The following is a 25065-nucleotide window of genomic DNA, read 5'->3' as shown; positions in this document are numbered from 1 at the left end:
GTCTCGATTAAATTTGATATTATACTGTACCAAATGCTAAGAAATCTATGGGTATGTTCCGATATACACTGCGAGCACTGCACAGTGCTATCACTGTAGAAAAATTCGTTCCGTTATGGACTGCCAGTATACTGCCGCAGTACCCTAGGGAAATATATGACATCATAAATCGCCGCCATATTCTACTGTGAGCACTGGCGTTTTCGAGGTAAGGTACTCGCAGTACTTTGATCACGTGATCAGTCAAAACCACCCGAGTGCCTGACATCTTATAAACAAAGCTACAGTTTAATCAGAAAATGTTAAAGTTCTGTGATTAGTTTGGATTAATAAATAAAACAATGGAAGAATTGCAAAAATTAACCTTATTAGACTGCGTTGATAATGAGAAACATATTCTTTTTTATGAAAAAGTACTTATTTTTATTACATTATAAATTCAATTTATAATTAATATTAATTAAAATATTTTTAATTTGACAGTACTCCAAAACAGTTTTTTTTAAAGTACTAGAAAACTTGAATACACTCATTTGAATGTCGCGTCAAAAAATGCGGCTGACAGTATACGAGATTGCGTTCCGTTTTAAATCGTAACCAGTATAACTGGCTATAAAGGAACGGCTTCACAGTATACTGAATTGACGTCACACTCTACAGTGGTCGCAGTGCATATCGGAACACACCCTATATATATAAAAGAAAGTTGTGTTAGTTACACCATTTATAACTCAAGAACGGCTGAATCGATTTGACTGAAAATTGGTGGGCAGGTAGCTTAGAACCAGGAATAGGACATAGGATAATTTTTACCCCATTTTCTTTTCTTTTTATTCCGCGCGGACGGAGTCGCGGGAAAAAGCTAGTAAAATATAAACATAATAATACAAGAAAAGAGATGCATTGCAATCTTTGTTAGTTCTTTTAACTTGGCTAATTTAGAAAATAGAATTTTATTACATCATTGATTTTTGAACTACCCAATTTCATTTAAATTAATTGGCAACACTAAAAGACGCTGTTGGTAACATTACCAATGATGTACTTTAAACTTCAATTTGTATGATATTTATTTAATAATACTACAATGATAGGATGATTTAAGTATAGAAGAGTCACAATCACAATATAATAATATTCGTGACAAATCAAGCAATCCCCAAATCATATGAGATAAATTTTAAAATTGGGGAAAAGGGAAACACATTATGTTGCACTTTTTTTAAATTTCTGTTCAGTTACCACAGTAGGTCTTCCATATCAATCTACAATGAAATCAGGACATTATTTTATGTATGTAAATGTGGAGTTAATAAAAGAATTGGTTAATTGTATCAAGTCAAGTTTATTAATCTTAACTATTATAAAATATATTTACACCTACATCTGTGGTTTCTTTTTATTGGACATCTTACTTAAATGGCGACAAATCTTTTTCTTCAGTTCCTTTTGCCTCTTTAATTTCCGCCACTCTTCTTCCTCTATTTGTTTCTTATGCTTCTGCAACCTCTCCGCTGTAGCTTCTTTTTCTTTCTCCTTCTTTTGTTCAAAGTTTGTCTTCAACATTTTCATAACATTTGACACCTTCTGCTCATGTGGACTCTTAATAACAGCTATTCTGTCTTTGAATATATCCTTAGCTTTAACACCAGATAAAGTCGTTTTACGTTCTTTTGGTTTAAATCTATATGGTAACCCTTTTTGCAAAGCTTTAGGAATAACCAAAGGCTTAAATACCTTTGGTTCTCTTTGTATGTTGGTGTACATAGAATCAGTGTTAGCATCGTTTTGAATATTCCGCTCCCTTTTTAACTGTCCTTTAGTTTTCATACCCTGCCAAGCATTTTTACTTCCAGCTGGTAATAATAGATTAACCACCGGAGCATAAAACTTCGTTACATCTACTTTGAACCATGTGCGACAAAATATAATATCACTCATAAGAATCTTATCTTCAAATGTGGCACGGAATGCACCTTCTGGTTTATTTAACGCCTTTTTGATTTGACCTCTGATCCCTGATACAGTTTTCACTCTGGCACCTTCAAATTTCGCTACCTCTAAAGTGGTTGTAAACATATCTTTTATGAATGCAGTCTTTTTGTATATTTTCAATGGAGTGCCAACTAACTTGAGTTTTTTAACAATTTGTGTAGATTTATTAATTTCATTCACACTGCCTGTAGCAGCTATTCTAAATCCTAACTGTTTTATCTCATTTGGGTTATTGTTGACTGTTTGAAGAGCTAAGAACCCTGTATTTTGTGGTGTAATTGGGCCATAGAAGTGCATATTACATGTGACATGTTCTGGAGTATATTTCAAATACCTACATTTCAAATCATCCTCTATCTTGGAATATATGGGAAGGGTTTGGAAGCGTCGCCAACCCAAAGATATTATGAGAGGATCATTTGTTTTAAGAATCTTCTTATACCATCTATGCTTTTTGACTTTACAAGATACAAAACCTATGTTCTGCTCCGCCATATTTAGTGCACCAATCAGTATTGGGTAACTGGCATCGAAATTAGTCACGAACTCGGAGGGCATATCTTTGAACAGCATCCGAACATATAACCCTGGCCTAAAGCCCTCCACTTCAACTCTTAAGCCACTGTCGAGGTTTTCGAAAACGGATTTGTTTAACTCAGATTGTTTAAGAGCCTCTGCTTTCAGACTTTCGTAATAAGAATGATCGCCTTTAATTCTATGGTCATCTGGATTGTCATACTCTGAATCAAATTTTGCTTTAAGCTTTAACTTCTTTTCGAGAATTTCAGATTTCGTTGGCTCCGCTTTGCGTTTTATACCCGATGCTTCATCATTAGTTTGCTCATTTGAAACATCTTTGTTGACATGTTTTTCTCCTGTTTCCAAATCTTCGAAATCACCATAAAGTTCCTCATCACCATCACTTGCATCATCTAGTTTTAGAAGCTCAGAGGCATCTTCATCAGGCAATCTTTTGCCTGTTACAAAATTCTTCAAGAGGAACTGTTTATTGGTTTCACTCGTCCAATCCTTTATGTTTGGTTTGCCATTTGAATAAAAATAGGAACATTCATCAACATCTTGCTGTTCTTTCTGCTTTTGCTTTTTCTTCTCAGTGCTTGTTACTTTCTTAAATAAACCACCAATTTCTTCATCTTCACTGTCACTTCCATCATCTTTTTGTTCTTTATTTTTATTTCCTATTTCATAATCCCCATATACTAACTTCATTATATTTTTTGAAGTCTTTTGTCTTTCAAAGTAAGCCATGGTTGCTTTCTCACCCAATTTTTCTTTCCATTTTGTATTAAAATCAGTATTATTATCAGAATTTTCCTCTTGATCTGAATTTTTATTATCGCCATTTTCGTGTTCATCACCCTCTGCTTCAGAACCCGAGTTGTTATCCCATGGCAGTTTGTTATTCCCATCACCATCTTTTTCATTTTCATCTATACCACTATCACTATCTGATTCATCATTATCATCTTCATCATCTCCTGATGAATCAGAATCTTCCTGTTTACCATTTTGTAGATATTCATCATCTTTTACCATATCAGGATATATCACAGCACCACCGCTAAAAAGCTTAAAACCAGATTCCTGCATTTGTTCATCCAGTGTCTCTTTTGTTTCAACAACATTTTTAATTAACGTTTTCTTCTCATTTGTTTCTTCATCTTCTTGTTTATGGGAGTGTGAACCGAGGAGTTCAATATATACTGCATCTTTATCATAGACAATTCCACCAACACCAGAGAATGGTGCATAAATCTGTCTCTCTCTTTCCATCAGGTGGCGTTTCTTTTCTCTGCTCGGTAATGGACAAGGATCTGGTAAGTATGATAGTTCACTTATCTTCATATCTCCTACACCTGCAAACATTTAATGTTAAAATATGAAAATTCACTTATTAAATTATTTCTATTAGAGAATTGTTGTTAGACAGTATTTAGTTATTAATATATCTGGGAGATAAAATGTAAAAAATAAAATAAATTGAATTACATACCTGCAATATGCACCACGGCTTCTTTCATTAATGGTACACCCCTGACATAACCATAGAGTACTACATCTCTATTAACTTTAGGATCCTTTCTGATAATTTCTTGACTCGTAATATCCTCCAAGCGATCCGCTAAGATGTATGCATGAGTCATGCGCCAGCTTAGAGGCCTGAATTTCATCACAGATATAAATCTAGACAAATTTTTGATCTCATTTCTCAGGTATTCACCATGTACAATACCAGAGAGGTAGAATAATTTTGCTCCAGGATAAACCTCTGTCCAAAAACGATGTTTTAGTGTCTTTTTTGTTGTTTTCAAAGTTTTTGCATTCTTGATCATGTCAAGATGTGTGAGTACACCCATAATTTTAGGCATACCATGCACCTGACATATGTTAAGGAATTCAAATATCTCCATTTCGAAGCCAAAACTAGCGTCACATAGAAGTAGAACTAAATCCGCGCATTTTGCTATGTCTATCATGGAATTGACGTCGTTATTACATTCAATCAAGGTTAAGCGACGTTTTTTTGAGGTGACTATAGTAATCGGGCCGTTAGTACTGGTTACGTTAGTTTTTATAAAACTTTTAATTAAGTTATTTATGAGTGTTGTCTTGCCTACACGAGGCGGTCCAACAACTGCTACGACGATCGGAGGAGGCTCCAGTGGCGTCTTGTCCACTTGGGGGATATGCTGTTTCTTAGAAATAACATCTTCTCGTCGTCTAAACTGCCTTTCAGCTCGTACAGCAGATTGGATGGCAAATGCCTTCGGGTTTCTCTGTCTAGCACTTAGGTTAGATTGATCAACTGCATTTTTTTTCTTCTTTTTATCAGCTTTCCTTCCGGCACGTTTCGCGTGATGTGACTTCTTTTTATCAAATATGGCATCGTCAGCCATTTTCACATAACAACTAGAAATAATTTATAAGATAAATCCAAGCATGATTTTGTAAACAACGTCGATCAAGCCCACATGGATATATGTTGACAATTGACAATTCGATCTGACAACTCTGACAATGACATCTAAAACATCAGTGTTACCAGTTTCCGAGTGTACTTTCCTGATCTGTGATAAATTTCTCCAGTCTTCACTTTGTGAGGTAATTTGAAAAAAGTTGTATTTTATTTTCTTGTTTATGCAACAATATAAGTAAATATATAAAAATAAAAATAATCTAATCCTAACGTTTAAATTGCTGTCAAGATTTTAATATTTTGCATGTAACCTGGTATCCTCTAAGTCAGCTGTCATTAAAGTACCGCAAATCGATGTTATTCTCTTGTATTTTTGTGGAAAAAAGCAATCTGTTCGGATGATGAAAGCAAAAAACGTCGTTGTTAATGATACTTCGCGAGTATTCGACTTCAAATTGGACTGTAACACATTAATTGTACAATGAGTGCGTCAGAATTGGACAGCCGCAACTTAGCACTTTCCATGTAAGTGAACATTTATTATTGTTGTGTTTGTTGCGCTCGCTATCTACGTCAGGTATTTAAACCCCAATAAATGACTGTTATCTTTTGCACAACCACATATTCAAGTTATTTATCATTTTTACTCTACTTGACTACATTTGATACGAGTCTGACAACTATCTTACACAAAATTTAGCCCATTAAAGAATAAATCCTTTATTATCACACTAAAATTTAATAGTTATGACTTCTGCACTTAAATTTCTTAGTGTTGATGCACCTTTGTATACGTAATTTCTTCTACAGTTCATTCACACTTAATAAAATTATCACCAATCTTACAATGTTTTCAATTCAACATAGTGAAGTCTTGTAAGTACATAAATCAAAGATAAGTAATTTATTACATGTGTATTATGACTTATGTGAGCATTTTTTGTGTATATAATAATAATATTTAATTATAGGAGAAAATCAGTAGAAAATCTGGTTGTATCATCACAAGATGCCATCGGGCAGAGCATCAGTCAAGCTCTCAACTTCTCTGGGGTCATCACCCCACATACCACTGTCCAGGAAAACAAGTAAGATGTTGCATGAAATAGAATAAACAAACTTATAATAATCTGTTTCAGTAATATGCATATACAAGTAATATGTAATTTTAGACAAAATATGCGCTAATCATGAAGTTGGTGGAATTGGTACTACTACAACAACTCGTCTACTAATATATTTATACTACTATTATAAAGACATGGGACTTTTTTGTGTCCGTTTAATAGGCTCTAAAACTACTAAACTGATTTGAAAAAAATGTTCACTGTTAAGAAGCTAAACTATCCCATGGAGATATAGGATATATTTATTAATAGTTTTTTTTTTAATTCCGCACAGACAAAGTTTCAGGCATCTGCTAGTTAAAGGTAATTTTACAAATTACCTGTAAGCAAACTGATATTTGATGTACTTGGTAAAGTAAACAAACCAAAAAGAAAGATGATTTTACAGTAATATCTTCTTTGTGGATGTAAAATAAAATTATAAACATTGACTGAATCAAAACCTTTCCACACTTGAAGTGCCGACTGCCGACAGCTTTAATCTAATATCATGAATGTATGGATGAATGGATGGATGTTTGAAGATGATTCCTTAGCGAGTAATAATAATAATAAGCCTTTATTCAGATACTGTACATTACGTTAATTTAAAATTTCAATTATTTATATTTGTATCTGTTTGTCCCGTGTGGACAAAGGCCTCTTCCAAATTCTTCCACTCTTCTCTTCTTTTAGCCTGTCTAGACCATGTTGGTCCTACCACTGCTCTTATCTCGTCTTCCCATCTTTTGAGTTTTCTTCCTCGCTTTCTTTTACCGCTTTTTGGATACCAGTAGTTAACGATTTTGCTCCATTTGTCTGTTCCACGTAAAGTGTGTCCCGTCCATCTTCATTTAAGTCGTTTTATTGTTGTGGTAATATTAGTTTCGTTGTTTTTGAGACTACGGTGCTTTTTATTTTGACTGATTTCTTAATGTCTAGAGAGGGTAAGTCATCAATTCATGTTATAGGCTTCTTTGTCTTAGGTCTGTGCTGACGACAGCTATTTATTAATAACGCCATTTATGCTACACATTTATAATTGTTATATTTTTTTTTTCATAGATAACGACAGTCTAATCGCTTCATATTGATCGCCTCTCGTAATTAGGTTGTTATATAACTTACCTTATTTATAGAGTGTTCGAAACTACACGAAGAACAAAACCAAGGATTCCACGACCAAAAAATAGTGATTACATTAAATTTACCTCAAATAATTTGATTTACATCAATGTGTTAATCCATGATATAGCAAAATTCTTATTTACTTTTAAATTAACTTAACACGATCGTGTAATTTCGTTGATCGATTTGGCAGTTGTTTGTGAGGTTTACTAAAATTATATTGTAATGGCTTTATTGAATAACTAACCGTCGCACGCGACTCTGTCCATGCGGCATTAAAAAAACTTTATATGTAGCCTATGTGTTCTTTCATTAAAATCCGTTGAACCGTTCTGGAGATACCTTCAAACATCCATCCATCTTAACATTCGCATTTATAATATTAGTAATATAATTGATTTTACATAGATCTCAGTTTAACAGTTTTTTGGTATTTTAAAATTGCGTAAATGGAAATTTGACGAATCCCTCCGCGTGTATACCTCGATTGTATAAAATGTAGAACGTTAATTTAATTTTATCCTTGTATTTTAGCATATAAAATTGATTAAAATGACAAAATATATTAACTAAAATAAAAAGGTCGCTTAACAAGTGTTTGTTCGTTCGTTCAAGATCGTGTGATCTTACCAAAGACAATATAGAGCGAAGTTCAGTGCTCCAGGTACTTACTAGATAAGTGAAGTACATATATATTATTCGGTCTTCGGTCATTCAATCATTAATAAAGATATTGTTTGCTTTACACAAATATGCAATATTATCTAATCGGGTCACTTGAACATAAATTCAACCATCGACAACTACACGTAGTTCCAAATCACAACCACAAATTTTAACGTTTTACAAAAAAGGATACGTTTTAAATACAGTTAAAGAATTATATTAGCTTCCCACTGGTACAATATGGCACAGAAGACAATTTTTCGACCTAATTACATTGTAAGAGTCGTGATTTTTCACAGAAATGGGTATGAAATTAAAGCCCTCGACTGTACGTTCGAAATACGAAAAACAAATTGATACATGGCACGGATCAAACCCGTTTAATCCTTGCACTAACACTTACATTAGAATATTATGTAAAATGTAACACCTGAATAAGTATCAATTTAAAGTTTAAACCAATTTCCATACTACGTAACCAAGGATTATCAAGTCGTGCATTTACTAGGTTTCTTTAATGTAGCACAGCACCAATATACATGAGTATTGGTTTTGCAGTGATCAGATGTGTAGTAATTTTGTGGAATAAAGGAAAAAAATATTTAAAAAAATGTAGTTTTAATTTAGAAGTTTTGTGCAATTTATTACTAGTACTATGAAGTTATTGAAGACCTATGAACATTGTGGTAATTTTGCTGAAAATTTTGAGATTTTGTGTTCAGTTTTGGTGTTGTAAAAAATATTTCGTATTTCATATATTATAGATCATTCGATTGTTCAAACGTCGGAAATGCTATTAAAATCGTTTGTTTTTTCGAACGTAGTGTTGCCTGCCAGTTTTTAGAATTCTTAGCAGCCAGTGTTTTTTTTTCGCAATGGTACGTGTCATTTTTAGCCGACTTCAAAAAGAAGGAGGTTATCAATTCGACTGAATTTTTTTTTCTTACCAGCCTGTTTTTCATAAAAGTGTTTAGTGAAAAGAGTATTGAATTAATTTAATATGTATTTTAAAATTATTTTCATAGGTAATTATCAGTAGTAGTATTAAAAACGGTATCACAATGTAGAACGATGAATGATATTGTTTTTATAAATGTAATTAGGTTTGAAAACAATAAAGTATTTGATAGTTGTAATTGCTCTGTGTAATATAATTTTTTTTTATCTTGAAATCATGTATTTATTATCAACCAGTCTTAGATATAGCGACGTAGCGCGTTACATTGCGCTATAATTTAATATAACAACAAAAGAGTTTTTAAATGTTTGGTTTTTTTCCTGTGGAATTATGAACAAATCTCAATTGGATTTCACACAATGGGACTCAGTTCGGAAGGTTCTTTTTTTGAGGTAATTTATTTTTATAATTAACTAGTATCAATAACATTGTAAAATTAAAATAACAAGATTTATTTTTTCAATATATATCATGGAATAAATTCTTAACTTTTTTATTAAAGTAAGTAAAAACTGTAAAAAAAGGTTTTGTATTCTTAGTTTTTAAATTCGAATAGACAAAAGCACGTCTAAAGTCTGCCACATTATATGGACTGATCACTATACAATGTTGCTGGTCATATACCAACCGTTTTAAACAATCTGCATATGGGTTAATTGAAAAAAAAAACAACAGCAATTTTATTTAGTACGGTACGAAGAGATTTATATTGCGAGGCTTCAAATGTGCTTTACATTAGTTACAGACACTATCTAGATCTATTGTTAGTGTTGTCATAAAAAACGTCATTTTTATAATTCAATAAACAAGTCATTAATCTCGATGTCAAGTTGTTGAGAACTTCGAAAAAGATAAAGATTAGTTTTACTGAAGCATTGTATAATTTAAATGTAAAAGACCATGCTTGGCAATTTTTTTTTCATTCTACTTTCTACCATTCCTTATCTTTTTAATCCCATCGTAATTTACCTAAGAAATATATTCTTTGTTTTCAATCTTTATATTACTACATAGATTTTAATAAACTAAACAAAGAAAATCTGATTGCGCTAGCGTTTTGTTTTAAAAACAAAAGAAGTGGTCCTTGTAGACTCTCTCTTGGTAAAAGTGGAGCAAAGACATGACCCAAGAAGACGACCTTGTGACGATGATTTCTAAACTAAAACTGCAAAACTATATTAGATAAGTATTTAGTTGACATTTTAATTTAACTTATTTTTTAAATGTTAAAAAGAAAATACACTATAAAGATACATTTCAATTCAATGAACAGGTTTATAATGTTAAAAATAAAAGACCGGTCGGGGTCATTGTCACTACTAGACGGATAATTTGACGCACATTTTCAACATAATATTGCCTAAATAATATAGACTAGCGGATCTAGACAAAAAATCGAAAAGTTAAAAATGTATGGAAGTGACAATACCTATCGATTTGTCACGTATTTTTCCCCATACATTTTTATACATTTTGTCGATACATTGTCTATATCTATAGGTAAAAATGACATTTCGATGGGTTATGTATAAGGGCCAAAGTAACGAATTGATGTATTTACTTTTTTGTGTAAAGCTACGTCTTAGTCTAGTTAACATGCACTAAATACAAATACACATTTACAGATGTAAACGTGTTTTGCTGAAGTAAAAGTTCCTATGCGGCATCTTTTCCTACATGGTTGAAACTTTGAGAACCTCTCTTGTAAAGTTGTCAATTTGTACATTAGCCCTTATTCGTAGGAGCCATCGTTGTTCGAAATTTGAATCCGGAAACAATTACAAATCAACGGTAAATTGATAACATATCCCAGTGGCTCGTTTTTCTACGAGCTTTCATAAAGATTGAATCGTTTTATATCTAGTTATAAACCAATTCTGTAGTCCACTTTTTGCGTTGGAAGTACAAAATTATTTTGACGTTATCGTAATTCGTTATACATGCATGGAAGTTACACGTTTTTGAAGTGTGAAAAAATGACGTGCCTTATCAGTTGGTTCCCCTTTACTTGTACATAACCAGATGTGGTGTTTTGTTAATTACAGCATTATGTGAATGTACTTACTTCCCCTTTGTACGAACTACCGAAGCGAAACTATCTTGACTACATAAACATTAATTTTATAATCAACTATCTTTTACCCGCGCGGAATAAAACAATAGAAAACGGGGTAAAAATTATCCTATGTCCGTTTCCTGGTTCTAAGCTACCTGCCCTCCAATTTTCAGTCAAATCGATTCAGCCGTTCTTGAGTTATAAATGGTGTAACTAACACGACTTTCTTTTATATATATAGATATAGATAGATATAATTTACTCATCTAAAAACTATCTTTAGTCATTTATTTTTTGTAATTTTTCATTAATAATTTTTAATTAATTACGAATGTGTAAGTAGTAAGTTAATTTCTAAACCAAAAGAATATATTTTAAACGTCACTAATAAAGTCGCCGACTTCCAGTATCCGGTCTATTATAAAGAAAAAACATTCGCTTTAGTACTTTATAAGAACACTATTCGGTTGTCGAAACATTAGGCATTGAATACAATAGGGACCTTGAATTGCGTTCAAAGTTTTGTGGCGGTCGAAACGAGTGCTCGAAATGAGTGCAGCGGTCACGCATCGATGGACACTGCTTACTGACATGCTACTGTTCAAAAACTAAAATTTAGATGAAATATTTGTTACAATGTATCTCCAGAACGGCCCAACGGATCTCGATGAAATTTGGCATAAATGTAGACCTACAGTCTGGATCTATGTAGATCTTTATAGCCTATAGAATACATTGGCTACTTTTTATGTGTTTTTTTAATTACGCGCGGATCGAGTCGCGGGCGACAGCTATTTAAATAAATTATAGATCACAAACTTTCTCAGCAATTAATTGTAGTGTTTTTGACACGGGTTTATTATCAACGCACGATATAACGAAGTTTAAAAAAATCGAACGGATTTTTAAATCGTTATAAGTTGCCATTTCTTTGAAAATCTGGTGCAGTTTCATGCAACAGAGCCACGTCCGTTCGAATCGGCTGTGCATCTGTTAATACTCAGTGGTGTTACTGCACCCGTGGCAAATTGTTTTAACGTCATAGGAAGGAAGGAAGAAGAATAATTTCTATGTAATTCACAAGTAACATTTTGATATTGTAACATTTCAGAAGCGTTTCCCGTTCTCCGTCCCCATCGCTACGTCATACAGAGAGCAGTTCTGAGCTGGTAGATGATAAGGTAACGTACATTTGAAATAACAATGCCTTTACTTATAGAGAAATTTGCTTAACATTTTCCTAGAAAGAAAGTCTATCATACAAGTCTCCGAAAGTTCCTTTAACCGTCTTTAATAAAGAAAATAAAGGGGAAGGTACCTGCGAATACATGAACTCGGGGCCAATGACAAGGGTCATAAGTCATGAATTTTTATTCTAACAGTTCATTGTTTATTTCCAGTCAAGTGATATCTATATCCAAGGCTCTGGAGATGCACAGCCAGTGTCTATAGAAGCGCCGCTCGCCAAGTCTGATAGTAACAAGGTACGTACAGAGTTACATATAGAGATGCCACACGAAAATGTCGCAGAATTAATGAGAATAGTAGCAACGCGTTATTTTTTTATAACAAACAATGGCTGACAACTCACCTAATTAAATAAAGGAAGAAGATATAAAATCACAGTATATTCATTGTTAAAGATTTGAAATGTAATGCTTTAAAAGTACATAGTTTCATTACGCTTTCCCTGCAGCAAAACTATAGATTCCAACTAAACAGTTTATAAACATAATATCGGTTTGTACGACTTAATTTCCAGTCTTTTCGATGTTATAACCGATGTTGTATGTATAGACCATATCACAAACGCCAGTGGCGTTACGCGGTGGCGCGGACGCGGGCGCTCGTACCAAGAAAAAGAGTTGGTACAACGCTCTCTATCCTACATACAAGAGCAAATCAGAGGACTTCAAGAGGCTGTTCAAAGATCTGCCCGATGAGGAGAGGCTTATTGTTGGTATGAACTTCGTTTCATTCATGTTTTTACAGCAGAACGTAGTCCTGGAGCTGGTAAATTTCTTCATTATGGTCTACTTTAGACTTTTTGTTTGTACTTCATTGCTCAAGACGTCTATGAGAAATTTCTAGTGTCGAATGCTGGTCATGGATGTGTTATTGTAAAAGAACTAAATAGACTATTTCTGACCTGATTCCTAAACTTACTTGTCTCGGTGATACTGCGTTTAGTTTTGCCAAAAAAAGGGGCCTTTTAGCTCTTTTTTTGGCAGTAGCGTGTTGTTCTGTAGATTACTCATGCGCGCTGCAGAAGGACATCCTGGCGCACGGGAGGCTGTACGCCTCGCAGAACTTCCTCTGCTTCTATGCCAGCATCTTCGGCTGGGAGACCAGCATGACGCTGCGCTGGAAGGACGTCACCGCCATCACCAAGGAGAAGACAGCACTGGTATACTGACTTACTGTAGGACCACTGCTAAACATATTTTACGCATTTTTTTAACTAGGTGGCAAATGAAACAGCAGCTGACTGAATTCGCCGAAATAGCGAAGCAATCGCTGTCTATAGATATCTGTAATAGCAGATGCGTTGCCTACCTTTAATTGGTGGATGAGAGAACGCGCAGAAAGTTGAAATTTCCCCTTCTTATTACCATATAAGAAAAGGGTGGGAAGGGAAGTAGACTTAAATGAATTCTCCAACACACACACACACATCAGAGTGTACGCGGTACTTTCACTTGACAGTTGTCTTCTGTGTGGTTGTGGTATTTCATCTGACTAGACACATTCGTGGACAGAACAAATATTGTTGTTACAGGATGTCACACTATTATTTGAATAAACAAAAAAATAGATGACAAAATAATATTTTTACTATTATTATTATTAAATTCGTAACTTAGAAACACCCTTTGTGTTGATTCTTAATTAAATCTACGCCAAGGAAGACAACTTTTGGATGTTTAAAGCTAGTTAACTGTAAACTATCGTAGTTTAAATTAATCTAACTAGGCAGTTAAGTTGACACACTTAATTATTACGATTTCACTAAATTGTTTAAACTTTCGTGAGACATAATAATTAATTAAAAACGGCATTTTCATTAGTTTCTGTTTAACGTAGTAGGAAGACATTAATACTAGTTTATGTTTTAAATATAATAAGGAGGCTTAATTTTACTCCCCTTTCCATTCATACCCTTATCCAGAGGAGGAGAGGGATGCATAGAAAGGGAAATATAATCTTTGTGTGCGTCCCCTCCTCTGTCTATTAAAGATAGGCAATATATCTGCAATTGTGATTGTCTGTGGCAGCGATCGCTTCGCAATTTCAGCGAATTCATATAGCCGATGGCTTATTTGACACATTATAATGTAAATAAGGACTAGTTACAATAGTTTATACAGTAAAGTGTGACAGGAAGGGGAAAGAAGTTTGGGTAGAGATTGTAGTGTGAGTTTTGGCGCAGGTGATACCTAACGCGATCCTGGTGTGCACTGAGAGTGAGAAGAACTTCCTGACTTCATTCTCTGGTCGGGACAAGGCTTACCTCATGCTGTTCAGGATCTGGCAGAATGCGCTCATGGACCAGCCCATGTCCAGTCACGAGATCTGGCAGTGGGTGAGTTCAAACCTCAAATATACATTCAAACACATATTTAAAGCGTTATATAACTTATATTGATAAAAGTAAATATATATATATACTAGCTGTCGGCCGCGACTCCGCCCGCGCGCAGTTAATAAGCTTATATGACACGTTCGTAGATTTACCGTAGCAGCGCCATCTATTGATTACTTACTCAACCCAGTCGAAAGGTATCAACATCTGTTAGAATCATTTGGAGTTAACAGATAATTGTGACTGTCAAATAATAACAGACAAATAATTAGCAATAAATTAAAATTGCGACTATAATTTGAGATTTAAACTGTCCTATCTCTCAAGTTGGATCGAACTGCACATGGTGTGCGAATTTTATTATAATCGGTTAAGTGGTTTAGGAGTCCATTGAGGACAAATATTGTGACATGAGATTTATATATATTAAGATAAAAATTGTATGGAGAAAAATTTGTATGATTTTTTAAGATAACAAAACTTTGTATGAAGTATATCGTCATCCTTATCATTATCTATCTATATATATAAAAGAAAGTCGTGTTAGTTACACTATTTATAACTCAAGATCGATCGAACTGATTTAGCTGAAATTTGATGGGGAGGTAGCTTAGAACCAGGAAAAGGACATAGGATAATTTTTTATTCCGCGCGGATGGAGTCGCGGGTAAAAGCTAGTATTTAATAAAACACAGATAATAATATGTTTTAAATTGGAATTTTAATCTCAGAAACCCACAGTAAGAGGTACAAATATTATGTTTTCCATACTTTATATTCATACGTCCCAATTTACTTCACGCAGTCGTTCTTTTGCGCAGAATTGTACAAAATATGCGCATAGTTAGTTCGAGCTGATGTTTACAATAAGGTTACGTGATATTTTACACGTAAAATACACTTTGAAATTCAAAGTTTGTTTTGTTTTAACGCGACGAAGTTACGAAATTTAGGATACGATTTTACCAAAAAAAAAAACCAACTGATGTAATATAAATTCAACAGGTTACTATATATTTTATAATCAATTGTATTTTTTTCAGTTTATAATCTCACTAGTCATATAATAAATTGACTGACATTTTTCAATTTGATGTATTGGCTTTACAGCTTTAAAAATCACGCGCTCGCATTTGTTAACATTTATGTAATTTCTTTCACGATGCGATTTGAATTGTGATTAGTTTAAATTAAAGTCCGGTGAATTTTCATTGGTTGTCACTCATTCATGCTGACAGACAAAACTTAATAGGTTTGCATACAACTGATCTTACTTATTACTAATATTATAAACTAGCTTTTACCCGCGACTCCGTCCGCGCGGAATAAAAATAAAAAAACGGTTTAAAAATTATCCTATGTCCGTTTCCTGGTTCTAAGCTACCTGCCCACCAATTTTCAGTCAAATCGATTCAACCGTTCTTGAGTTATAAATGGTGTAACTAACACAACTTTCTTTTATATATATAGATATAAATGCGAATGTTTAGATGGATGTATGTTTGAAGGTATCTCCGGAACAGCTCTACAGATCTTGATGTAATTTGGCAGAAATGTAGAACTTAGTCCGGAAGAGCTTAGCCTACTTATTAAGTTATTTGAATTCTGCGCGGACAGAGTCGCGGGTGACAGCTAGTGTGATATCCCATGAAATATTCTCGTTTTCCCTGTTTATATCCCACGTGTTGACTAACATTGTGAACAAGGTCGGCATTCAAATGTGATTGTACGCAGTTGATATCTCTCTCACTTGCCGGAAGGTACCATTTTGATTATAAACAATGTTTTAAACGAATATAATAATATTTTTTTTTATCTTTTGCGTAGTGTTAATTTTATATTAGGATAAAAAACTATAGAGTGGTGATTTTTTTTTGTTTATAACCTAGTGGTTTAAAAAACTTTGTTGTTAACAAATATAACAATATATAAAATATATTGTGTGCGTGTATGAATTGAAATTATTTTTTAATTTTTTTTTTCATCTCTGCTGAAACTGTTTAATTGTTTTTGGTTATTTTTGTGCGTATTTTTAATTGATAATGTAATTATTTAAATAGGTTATTTTATTTATTTTACCGCGAATTTATTCAATTTGATAAATACAATCTCACTTCTTACTAATATTATAAATACCAATGTTTAGATGTATGTTTGTTTGAAGGTATGGCACAGATGTAGAACATAGTCTGGAAGAACATATAGGCTACTTATTAAGTTTTTTTTAATACCGCGCGGGCGGAGTCGCGGACGACAAGTAGTACTCAAATAAAAACTGAAATTTAGTTTCCTTAAATACTTTGGTTTAAATAAGACATCATAAAGTTCAGAAAATTATTTACTTTCTCTGTCTACCCTAAGACAATTAAGTATTATAGAAATTTAATTCAGATGTGAACTGTTACACTGCATAGTACATTTTTATCTTATCATCACAAGACTACAACAAATTAACGCGACGGTTTCTTTTACATTATTTAACATCTTTACGCCATAAGTAAATATTTAAAATTATACAATAGTTTCGTCCGGTGGAGGGTCTAATGTTTTTTACATAGTAAGTTATTTGACAAGGGAGGAAAAAAGGGAAAAAATCGCGTTATTTTCATCGCTCTCTGTTCAATTACTTGGTATTGAAACCTATTTGCTTATAGCATTAGATGCTTTGATTAAAATAAGGCGTTGCCCGACATTTTACTTTGTTCAATTATTTTTTATGTCGTTTGTTACGATGTAAGACGGATTTGTCTGTTTGTTTGTAGGTACATTCTTGCTACGGGGAAGAGTTAGGCTTCAATTCTGAGGACGAGGGATATCCGCGTGACGTTCGGGACGCTCCTGACGATTCCTCTGCTACCCAACTTGACCCTCACGAGGTAAGTTCATCATCAGCTTGTGTCACTTCACAGCTGGATATAGACCTTCTCTAATGCCTTCTATTTATATTTTAATACTTTAGTCCGTTGATAATTTTTATTACGTAGATAATTCTGGTTAAGGAATCAAATTATATTTATTATCGAAGGACCAAAATATATTACTTAAATATACTACAAAATATTTAACAATGGTAGACGTCAGCAACAACAACAGTTGCACGAATTGTCCTCGTTCAGTGAAATACCACAACCTTACAGAAGACAAGCGACAAGTGGAAGTAATTCTAAGTACAGTCTGATGAAGTGCCGGAGGTCTAGCCTAATTTTAGTCCTCTTTCCCTTCCTTCCCTTTTCTTATAAGGAGATGCGTAGGAAGGTTAAATATTCTCTTTTTGTGCGTCTCTTCTTTTGTCGATTGAGCAACGCATCTTCAATGGCGAATGTCTATGGGCAGCGGTTGCTTCTCCATTTAGGTGAATTCATGTGGCCGCTTGCTCGTTTGCCTTTTAATATAAAAAAAAAATGTTTCAAGTTATCAAAAAATTATACCTTATGTAAAAAAATGGAACTTATATACTTAGATAATACCAGGTGCCATCATCAGCTCACTATACGTCTCCACTGAGGGGCTCGGAGTCTACCCCAAGTTAGGGGTGACTAGGACATAGTCAACCATGCTGACCAAGTGCGGGTTGACTTCACACATATCATTGAATTTCTTCTCAGATATGTGCAGCATCACGATGTTTTTCTTCATTGTAAGAACGTCGGATAAATGTACATATGTAAATCTAAAATCGAAAAAAAACGTACGTAGCAATATTCGAACCTTGGACCACCAGATTGCTAGTCCAGTGTTTAACCCATGATCCACCAATGCTCAGTAATACTAGGAATAATTAATTTAAACTATAAACTAAGTGACATCTCTGGCTGTTTCGAATTCCTTGATACAGAAAGTTATGGTTTAAATAAATAGCAATAGGCATTTGAGATAAACTGTTATCAACTAACAGTTTTATTGATAAAGTATCGAGATACGATAAACAGTCACCTGTGTGTTACCGCGGAATGGATTTGAGTCGAACGTCCAAGAAAAATAAAAAATAAGTACGGCCAACGTTTGAAATTATTTCAATTTAATTGTTATTACCTATATCACATTTGGCTTAATTTTGTACAAGTGCATATTAAAATAAAATAGAAATTTGTTTTATTAAGTGACTTTGAAATTAAATGCTAAGTAACCTCGGTAACGTTATCAAGTTACAAAGAAATTAAACTTCTGTCCGCTTTTTTTTAGTAACAGTTATAAAAAAAACTTTTCCACTAACGCGACTGCAATCTTAAATTCCTATTTCCACTAACGCGACTGCTATATACAAAATGGCAGAATTAGCCACTTTCTGCCTTACTTGATATCTTTGACTAAATCTAAAAATCCAACTAATGACTAGCAATTAGTTGGTAACAGTACGGATGGCCGATGGCGCCGCAAAGTAGAACAGCCACGGACAGGTCGAAGCAACCTGGTCAAGGTTGCTGGTAGCACCGGACCGACCTTTGGGGGAGGCCTATAACCAGAAGTGGGGGTCACGTGGTTGAAAAAAAATAGTTATTAGTGTATACCCCAAGAGATAGGAGCGTGAAGATATAAAATATGTGCAGGAGCTGCTGGAGCCGTCGATGGAAGTAGAGCGAGCGCGGGACCTGTCGCCACTCAGGGGTGAGCTCACACAATATTAGGATTGACATATTTTTTTCAAAATCTTTGTATGTCGTTTAAATTGAAATTCTAAATTAAGTAAATAGTAACGTCAAAATGCCGCCATTTTGGTTTTGGACTTTTTTTTTTTACTTATTTTGTGAAAATTCTATTTTATATAGTTAATAGTCTATGGGTTCTTCCAGACTGTGTTCTACATATTTGTTGGGTGCACGAATAGGCCGGGTCCACTGGTGAAATACCACGACCACACAGAAGACAGGCGTAAAGTGGAAGCAATTCCAAGTACAGTCTGATGAGTGTGGTCCCGGAGACCTAATTTTAGTACTCTTTCCCTTCTCAAACTTTTCCTATTAGGAAAGGATGGGAAGGGGTAATGAATTTGGCGGAAGAGGGACCGCATAGGAAGGGCTCTTTCTTGGCGTTCCCTTATCCGCTGATTAAAGGCAACGCGTCTTCATTTGCAGATGTTTATGGGCAACGATCACCTCATTATTGCGGCAACATATGTGCCAAGTTTCATTGTGATCTGTTGAGCCGTTCTGGAGATACGTAGTAACAAACATCAAACAATTCATCCAAACTGTCTCATCTATCTATCTATCTATATATATAAAAGAAAGTTGTGTTAGTTACACCATTTATAACTCAAGAACGGCTGAATCGATTTGACTGAAAATTGTTGGGCAGGTAGCTTAGAACCAGGAATAGGACATAGGATAATTTTTACCCCGTTTTCTTTTCTTTTTTTTTATTCCGCGCGGACGGAGTCGCGGGTAAAAGCTAGTTATATATATAAAAGAAAGTCGTGTTAGTTACACTATTTATAACTCAAGAACGGGTGAATCGATTTGACTGAAAATTGGTGGGCAAGTAGCTTAGAATCAGGAAACAGACATAGGATAATTTTTACCCCGTTTTCTATTTTTTATTCCGTGCGGACGGAGTCGCGGGTAAAAGCTAGTTTATAATATTAGTATGATTAACTTCTTAGTATGTCGGTACATAACGTCCGATCTCAAAGGTATTTAAATTTTTACTACACATATCCTTCTTATTTAAATAAACAATATGCCGCTTGTTTATAACAAAGCCGAGTTTCAAATTACAAAGCCGCCAACAAACGTTCATTGTTATCCTTTATGGTTTCCAGTTAGTAGTTTATAACTGTAGATTTTAACTGCCGAGATACTTATGTTAATACACTAGCTGTCGCCCGCGATTCCGTTTGTCTGGCATTACAAAACTTAGCCTATGTGTTCCAGACTGTGTTCTACATCTATGGCAAATTTCAGCGAGATCCATACAGACTTTCTGAGTACATAACAAACATTCGCATTTATAATATTACTAGCTTTTGCCCACGACTCTGTTCGCGCGGAATAAAAAAAAATGCACACAAGATAAAAAAGTTCCTATGTCCGTCTCCTAGTTCTAAGCTACCTCCCCATCAATTTTCAGCTAAATCAGTTCGACCGATCTTGAGTTATAAATAGTGTAACTAACACGACTTTCTTTTATATATATAGATATAGGTTTATTGTAGTCTCTGTTGTTGTCAAACAGAATGACAGGGATGTCAATATTATACATATTAATACAAGTGTCATTGAGTTCTCCTGCCAGAAAAAAATTATCATAGTCAGTCAGTCGCGACGTGCGCGTTCGTAGAAACAACACGCATACGAGCACGGGTTCATACGTATTGACTAATCTCAGTATCCAACAAAAAAATATATATTCGCGTTTGAAACAAAGTTTATTATAATTCGTAATGTGGGAGATGTACATATTCACGTTAATGAATCGTGCTGTGTCCTTATACTATACAAACGGTATGGATGTAAATGTTAGTGAGGTGGATGACTTTTTGCTGGTGGATTGTGAACCCTCGGACATGTGGAATGAAGTGGAAGAAGGATGCGAGGTGGCTCAGCCGGCGTACGGTAATTTTAAGTGTGATTTTTAAAACAAAATCTCAGTTTATATCTTCGATGAAAGAATCCTGTAACGGTTACAATTTTTGTATTGGAATATATAATTAAACTATAGTAATAGTCAAATAAAATATCATTTAAGAAAAATGTATCCATCCGGCATTGTTACACCTCTTGTTAGAGGTGTAACTCTTTATGTCGGGCAGATCGATTTGTGTTTTATTATTCATGTCGGTATATATGTATTTTATTGTAGTAACAAACGGCAACTTGGCTTTACGTGACGACGAGGCGGGAGACACGCTACCCACAGACATGTCGGACACTACCGACAGTGAACCCGACAAGCATCGCAAGTAAGTCGCGTCCTAAAAGCTTTTTACATATACAGTTAGATCTGGATTCTAGGTATATAACCGGCGCAGAAAACTTATATGTTCAGGTAAAAATAAAACTAATGCACAATAATTCACAGACTCAGTCCTGTCAATTAAGAAAAAGAAGTCGGTACAAAGGGATCTTGTCGGAATGTCTTTGTCGTGTCACTTTTGACACATTTTCTGCTTATTTTATGATAAAATTACTTTAAGATTTTACGTTTATTTTAAGGCAATTTCTAATATTCTTAGTGTTACTGTTTGTAAGCCAAAAAGACAGCATTTAAAATGATAAGTAAGTAGAAGGACTAATTTATCACAGCTGCGGTGAGATGGAGAAGTGCACGTCGGCTCACGAGGGCAAGCCGCTGCTGAGCCAGCAGTTCCCCTTCAACATTGACCAGCTCTTCACCATGATGTTCACCAACTCGCAGTTTAACCTAGAACTGCTGACTGCGCGCGAGAGCACCGACTATACGCAGGTTTATATACATCAAAGTCAAAATTTAAATAATTCAATATTAAATTGGATTCCATCTTTTTTATATAACTAACTATAAAATAACTTTAAATTATTTATTATCCATTAATGATGAAGAGTTTAGTATAATAATGTGTTTAGTTGTATGGTGCCAGGAGCCGTGGCAGACGCAGGGCACTCGCAAGGCTCGCCGCGTCAGCTACACTCTCAGTCTCTCCTCTGGCCTCGTCGGGCCCAAGAAGGTGCGCGTCAACGAAACACAGGTTTGTACTTTATCTCTACTACCCTGCACTTCGGAGGATTGAGTTGGACCCAGTGCAACAAGTTTTGACTGGGTACAAGGGGTTCTTCCTCCTCTCTTACATTTGTGATCCAGCAGCAGTATTTGATAGACGTAGAGTAGAATTAGAAATCAAATTGGAAGAGAAAATTAGTACAGGAAAAAAGCGGACACTTCCTTGAGTATTCAGTAAAAAAAAAAAAAGGTTCTTGGCCAAAATTTTTATATCTAGAAATAAGGTTTAATTGTAATATGTATATTTTTTTACTTTAATTATTTAATTTGTAATTTGACTTTTTAAACTAAATAATTGATTTTTAACTTAATAAAGAAATAATATACCCTAAAGTCCTAGACCACAATATGTTAGGGCAGTGTTTCCCAAAGTGGGCGATAACCCCCCCTTGGGTCTTTAGGTAGAATTTTTAGGTCCATAAAATACATCTGTTTTTGTCTATTTATCCAATAAAACTAGGTATAGTCTACTTTAGGTCTGCGTTAAACTCTTAATTGGTGAACAGGTGATGAACAAATGCTCGAAGCCCGGCGCTTTGTACTCAATAGACGCGACCAGTGAGAACTCTGGTATCCCGTACGCAGACTACTTCACCGTGGAGGTGCACTACTGTCTGCAGCGTGCTGCGGAGACCAGCACACATCTCACAGTCTACGCCCACGTGCGCTACAAGAAGACCATGTGGCCTATGGTCAAATGTATGCAAACAACATTTTTTATGGAATGCCTTTTGGACTAGTTAATGCACTTGGCATATTTCACGCAACAGTTATTTGGCGTAGTTTGCTACGTTTGAGTAGTTGTGGCTAATTCTTTTAAATACTTTTTATGTGTATTTCTAATTCTGTGTGCAAATTGTTTACAGCGCTGTTAGAGAACAATACAATGTCTGGTCTGGAGGAGTACGCAAGGTTGTTGGAGGCTCGGCTGACAGCAGCACAGCCTGCGCCCGCGCGTCATGCCCGCCGACGACGAAGACATCTTGGTAATATTTTAACTTAAATGTTTCGTTAAAGTTCACACTTTACACAAAGGTTTTGTAGATATTGAAAAAAACTAAAAGACTACACAACTCCCCGATATCGAACTTAAAGCATTGCTTATTGTCACTCTGTCTTCTTCTATTGAATTAAGTCAGAATGAAAAATAATAATAATAATTGATCTTAAAATTAGACAATTTGGCCATGGGGGGGGGGGGGTTCTGTGGAAACGGTTCATTTTGGAAAAGGGGGGTCACTTGTCCAAAATAGTTTGGGATCCCTGATCTACAGAATATTGTCAAAGCTGTAACTATAAAATACCAACACCGAAACACTGTTTTTTTTTTTAATGAAAAGAATATCGAGGGGTGAAAGGCTATTTGTTTTAAGCGACATTTTTACGATATTGGTAAAAATGTAGAATGATGGCACATTACAGCGGTGACGAGTCAGGAGCCGGTGTCGGTGCCGCTGGTGCCGCGAGCTGTGCGGGGCGGGGCCGCAGCAGGTGGGGGTGGGGCGCGCTGGCTGGTGCTGCTGGTGCTGGCGCTGCTGCTCCTCAATGCGCTGCTGTACTGGCGTCTTGCTGCACTACACAATAACACCTTCGACGCAGACGAGCTGCAGGCCAGGTTGGACACTTTCTTACTATTAGTCCTAATTATAGTCCTCTTTCAATTACTACCCCCTTTTCTTATAAGGAAAGGATAGGAAGGGGATGTGGATTTGATGGAGGAGATGCATAGGAAGGTTAAATATTCTCTTTTTGTGCGTCTCCTTCTTCGTCGATTGAGGGAAGGCAACGCATCTGAAGTTGCGAATGTCCATGTGCAGTAGTCACTTCGCCATTTCGGCGAATTCATGTGTCCGCTTGCTCGTTTGCCATTTGCATTTTCTTATGCTGTTCTTAGGTTACATTAGACTCTTAAATGTAACAATGAATTCTTATCTCTGAGTACAATTTTTTGATATATTCTAACAAATCCACCATTTTTATAGTTTACTAGCTTTTACCCGCGACTCCGTCCGCGCGGAATAAAAAAAAATAGAAAACGGGGTAAAAATTATCCTATGTCCGTTTCCTGGTTCTAAGCTACCTGCCCACCAATTTTCAGTCAAATCGATTCAGCCGTTCTTGAGTTATAAATAGTGTAACTAACACGACTTTCTTTTATATATATAGATAGATAGATTTAGGATTTCAATAAATCATTTTGTAATATGTTCTGAGGTTGAGTCGTTTTGGAGATACATTCAAACATCCATCCATCCATCCAAACATTAATTGTTGTATGTTACAGGATGCGGTCAGTTAGCGGGTCTCAGATGGCGGACTGGTCCCGGCTGCTGCAGCAGCACACCTCACGTCAGCGCTCAGAGCTGCTGGCCTGGAGAGATGCCCTCGTGCGTACAGTGGCTCATCTCGCACAGGTATACACCTGCCTCAGTCTGACTTAACTTGCCTTAAGATGACTTTCTTTGCCTTATCCTAACATCGAGTAAATCTAATGTAGACATTGAAATATTATAGACCGACTAGAATATCTAAATCGGTGGACTTAAGTCAAACTAAATTCAGTCAGACGTCAAAAAATGTCACAAGATCTTCTTTTTACTATTATTGTCATGTCAAGGTCTTCCTGTTCAGATATCCTTGTTTTTTATATTTTTTTCTGAGACCTTATATAAATAATTTATGTACAGACGGAGCAGGAGTTAAGAAAGTTATTGGATACGATAAAACCTTCGTTGGAAAAGGCGCACGCGGAGGCAGACGCTGTGCCGCCGGACGGAGAGCTCTGAGCGCGTACTGAATATACTGTATGAGAGGTCACGTTAGCCTAGTATCTTGTCTGACACTCGATGGCAAACTATGCAAGGTAACAAATATAAAGTACATACATTTTGTCTGATGTTATTTTATTATTGACAATGACATTATATTGCATTTTTTTTA

At 35.1% G+C, this 25065-nt stretch overlaps 2 protein-coding genes across 4 annotated transcripts; one reads left to right on the top strand and one right to left on the bottom strand.

Moving 5' to 3' along the window:
- Positions 1 to 1363: 1363 nt before the first annotated feature.
- Positions 1364 to 4999, bottom strand: LOC106714635 (ribosome biogenesis protein BMS1 homolog). Its single transcript, XM_014507727.2, has 2 exons — positions 4010 to 4999; positions 1364 to 3872 (listed from the first exon to the last, which is right to left on the bottom strand). The coding sequence occupies exons 1-2, from the start codon at positions 4911 to 4913 to the stop codon at positions 1381 to 1383; spliced, it is 3396 nt and encodes a 1131-aa protein (XP_014363213.2). The 5' UTR covers positions 4914 to 4999; the 3' UTR covers positions 1364 to 1380.
- Positions 5000 to 5257: 258 nt separating this feature from the next.
- On the top strand, positions 5258 to 25022 carry LOC106714621 (protein Aster-B). 3 transcript variants are annotated; one of them, XM_045679955.1, is made up of 17 exons: positions 5258 to 5458; positions 5905 to 6021; positions 11959 to 12028; positions 12248 to 12331; positions 12645 to 12807; positions 13097 to 13254; positions 14278 to 14430; positions 17193 to 17306; positions 18978 to 19035; positions 21229 to 21328; positions 21672 to 21831; positions 21986 to 22093; positions 22632 to 22824; positions 22992 to 23111; positions 23548 to 23740; positions 24410 to 24539; positions 24813 to 25022. In XM_045679955.1, exons 1-17 carry the CDS (start codon positions 5415 to 5417, stop codon positions 24909 to 24911), a joined length of 2064 nt encoding a protein of 687 aa, XP_045535911.1. In that variant the 5' UTR covers positions 5258 to 5414; the 3' UTR covers positions 24912 to 25022. The 3 variants fall into 3 exon arrangements, with proteins under 3 accessions (XP_045535911.1, XP_045535910.1, XP_045535913.1); XM_045679954.1 differs by lacking the exon at positions 5258 to 5458 and adding an exon at positions 5651 to 5809; XM_045679957.1 differs by lacking the exons at positions 5258 to 5458; positions 5905 to 6021 and adding an exon at positions 9078 to 9183.
- The last annotated feature ends 43 nt before the right edge of the window (positions 25023 to 25065 follow it).

This window comes from Papilio machaon, chromosome 11, assembly GCF_912999745.1.
Source record: "Papilio machaon chromosome 11, ilPapMach1.1, whole genome shotgun sequence".
Classification (NCBI taxonomy): domain Eukaryota; kingdom Metazoa; phylum Arthropoda; class Insecta; order Lepidoptera; family Papilionidae; genus Papilio; species Papilio machaon.
The sequence above is the reverse complement of the archived record's forward strand: the minus strand, read 5'-3'. Positions and strand labels throughout refer to the sequence as shown.

Excerpts from the sequence above, each read along its gene's own strand:
- LOC106714635 (XM_014507727.2), bottom strand. The coding sequence starts at position 4,913 with ATGGCTGACGATGCCATATTTGATAAAAAGAAGTCACATCACGCGAAA. Across the intron at positions 3,873-4,009 it reads AGCCGTGGTGCATATTGCAG|GTGTAGGAGATATGAAGATA; the intron begins GTATGTAATTCA and ends AAATGTTTGCAG.
- LOC106714621 (XM_045679954.1), top strand. The coding sequence starts at position 5,712 with ATGCACCTTTGTATACGTAATTTCTTCTACAGTTCATTCACACTTAAT. Across the intron at positions 21,329-21,671 it reads GAACCCGACAAGCATCGCAA|CTGCGGTGAGATGGAGAAGT; the intron begins GTAAGTCGCGTC and ends AATTTATCACAG. Across the intron at positions 22,094-22,631 it reads TGCGCGTCAACGAAACACAG|GTGATGAACAAATGCTCGAA; the intron begins GTTTGTACTTTA and ends ATTGGTGAACAG.